This window comes from Medicago truncatula, chromosome 7 (assembly GCF_003473485.1).
Source record: "Medicago truncatula cultivar Jemalong A17 chromosome 7, MtrunA17r5.0-ANR, whole genome shotgun sequence".
Taxonomy (NCBI): domain Eukaryota; kingdom Viridiplantae; phylum Streptophyta; class Magnoliopsida; order Fabales; family Fabaceae; genus Medicago; species Medicago truncatula.
The window spans coordinates 38246490-38249296 of NC_053048.1; the positions used below are offsets into that span (position 1 = coordinate 38246490).

The 2807-nt window shown below is 32.3% G+C and overlaps 1 protein-coding gene across 1 annotated transcript; it reads left to right on the plus strand.

The window, feature by feature from the left end:
* Window positions 1-224: 224 nt before the first annotated feature.
* Window positions 225-2357, plus strand: LOC11442581 (uncharacterized). The gene has a single exon (XM_003624293.4). It carries the CDS (start codon window positions 634-636, stop codon window positions 1399-1401), a length of 768 nt encoding a protein of 255 aa, XP_003624341.1. The 5' UTR covers window positions 225-633; the 3' UTR covers window positions 1402-2357.
* Window positions 2358-2807: the final 450 nt, after the last annotated feature.

A 2807-nucleotide genomic window follows, 5' to 3' on the forward strand; every position in this document is an offset into this window, starting at 1 on the left:
AAATACATGTTGCCTGCATAATCAAATTAGCAAGTCCATCATTGAGAGAAGTACAAGCTGTATTATATTTGGCATCATTTAGGGTATCTTTGTTTGTACATGCAACTAGCCAAAACTTGCATTATTTATCTACTACTCATTGGAAGTTAATTTCGTATATTATACATATTTTAAAAAGTGGTTAACTTAACCACCTCAACCCAAAGCCGGCATAATCTATCAAACTATATCTCTCCAACACTCTCTCCACGTCTCTTTATAATATCTCTATCAACAAAAACACCTTTTGATTTTCCATCAAACAAACAAACCCAGTAAGGCATATCCTTTTCCCACACCTATTTCTCCACTTTTTGGACCACATAACCCTTCATTTCTTATACCTTTAATAATTCTTTATTTTCTTTTTCTTGTAACATAATTCAAAACCTTATAAGGGACATTGATATATACTTCTTTTATTGCTTTTTATGGTTAGTTAGGTTTGAATCAATCAATTTGACTTGTCTACTACTAACTTTTTGCCTCATTTATAACTTCTTCTGTTCTGTCCTTTTTCTCTCATCAAAAATCCTTTCCTTGTAAGAATTTCCTTTTTCCATTTTCAATTTCCTTGAAATCTTGAATGAAATAATGGCACTTGAACTTTGCTCAGAAAATTGTGGTCCAAGAATTTCATTCTCACATGATTTTTCACAATCTGATTTCATACCTGTTGAGCAACACCCCATTAGATCAAAATCTTCTGGGTTGAATTCAAGTATTGATTTTGATTTCAATGTTAGTGAAAGTCTCAACCTTGAAGAATCATCTTCAGCAGCAGAGCTTTTCTCAGATGGAAGAATTCTTCCAGCTGAAATCAAGAAAAAACAAGTTCCTTTGAAGCAAAGTTTAACTACTCAATCACCATCACCAAACCCTTCATTGAATCCTTCATATTCAACTTGCAACAATGAGTCTAATGGTAAAAACTTGAGAAAAGAAAGCACTAAAGAAAGCAAGTATTTGAATGATGAAGTGTGTGAGAAACAAAGTTCAAATTCCAAGTCATTTTGGAGCTTCAAGAGAAGTAGTAGTTGTGGAAGTGGATATGGAAGAAGTTTGTGTCCTTTACCACTTTTATCTAGAAGCAATTCAACTGGATCTTCTACCTCAAGTGTTAACAACAAGAGGAATTCTTTGTCAAAAGAGGGTATTAGTACTGTTAAATCAAATTCACAGAAACTTTCTTCAACAAGGCTTTCTAACTCATCTGGTTCAAACAGTTATCTTAAACCTCCATTGAATAAGAGTTATGGATCTCATGGTCATTCTGTTAGAGTTAATCCTGTTTTGAATGTTCCTCCTGCTAACCTATTTGGTTTGAGTTCAATCTTCTCCAGCAAGAGCAAGAAAAAGTAGCATTATTTTGCATTACTATATATTTTTGTGAACGGATATCTCTGCATGCAACTGTAGAGACTAATTCATCAAGTCAAATAAGACCGCAACGTATGACAAAACTTATTTTACTTTATTGCATGTGAGTTTGACTTCTCTAGAGTGATTGGTTAGTAGAGTTAAGAAATCAAGGTTGATATGTTAATCATCCATAATTATGTTTGTGCATATAATATATGAACCATTGATTTGTTTATCTATTATTGATATTACTCACTTTAGACTAGCCTTATCCTATATTTGCATATCAATGGGGTGTGTCAATTTTTTTTTCTTTGAACTTGTTGGGTTTAACATGCGGAGTAAACCATCAAATTGGTCTTTAGATCATTCTTAAATTAATCCTGAACTTTATTAATATTTCAAATTAGTTATTATTTTGTCAAAAGTTTTACAATTTGATCTTTTGTTATGTGACAAAAATATAAAGATAGAGACCTAATTGAGAAATTTTTGACAAATTAAAATAGAGACTAATTTAAAATATAAATAGACTTGGGAACTAATTTGAGAATGATTTTAAAGATATAGACCAATTTGATAGTTTACTCTTAACATGTGATTAGGAAAATAGAGATAGAGGTTAAATTTTGGAAAGGTGAGTGGTTTGCATCAAGAAGGTTAAAGTGATAAAGAAGAGATGTGTGTGAAGGTGATACTTGATAGACAAGAATGGCATAATGCAGGATTGGAAGCACATGCTTTGATATGAGGACACAAATTGACAGGTAGATGTTGTTTTCATGGCGGTCCCTTCCTTTCCTTGTGTTTGGTTTTTCTGCTTTTGATATTTGGTCTACGTGTAAATATTTTGATTTTTAATTAGTCTTTTTTTTTTTTTTATCTCTCTTACTCTACACATGTATTATTTTGGATTTCTTTTAAGAGGCTTAATGAAAAAGTTGATTGTGCAATTATATAAGGTTTGGTTTTTTTCATTATTGACATAGATTGATTAACGATATTAAATGTTTATTTTTTATTAAGTAATGCAGAAATTCACCGAAGAATAAGTGAAGAATTATAGGTTCGAACATAAGTTCTTTCATATTGCGCGTCCCTATCAATTGAACCATGTCTGCAGAGATTTGAACGGTGTCCCGTAATTCTTTAACTTTGTGGCTTTATTAGATAGATTAGATAAACTTTTTGAAGCATACCCTTTTCTCCTGGAGGTGTTGGTCCAAATGTACTAATTCTTATAAAATCGTGGTTGGCCTAACACAACCTCACAAAACCAGTTTGTGATGTGAGGATTGCCCCCACTTATAAACACATTGTCAGGCCATCACATATCTTATGTGGGACTCTTAACACACCCCCTCACGAACAACACTATTGGGTTTGATTCGTGGATATAAATGGTG

Excerpts from the sequence above, each read along its gene's own strand:
- LOC11442581 (XM_003624293.4), top strand. The coding sequence starts at position 634 with ATGGCACTTGAACTTTGCTCAGAAAATTGTGGTCCAAGAATTTCATTC.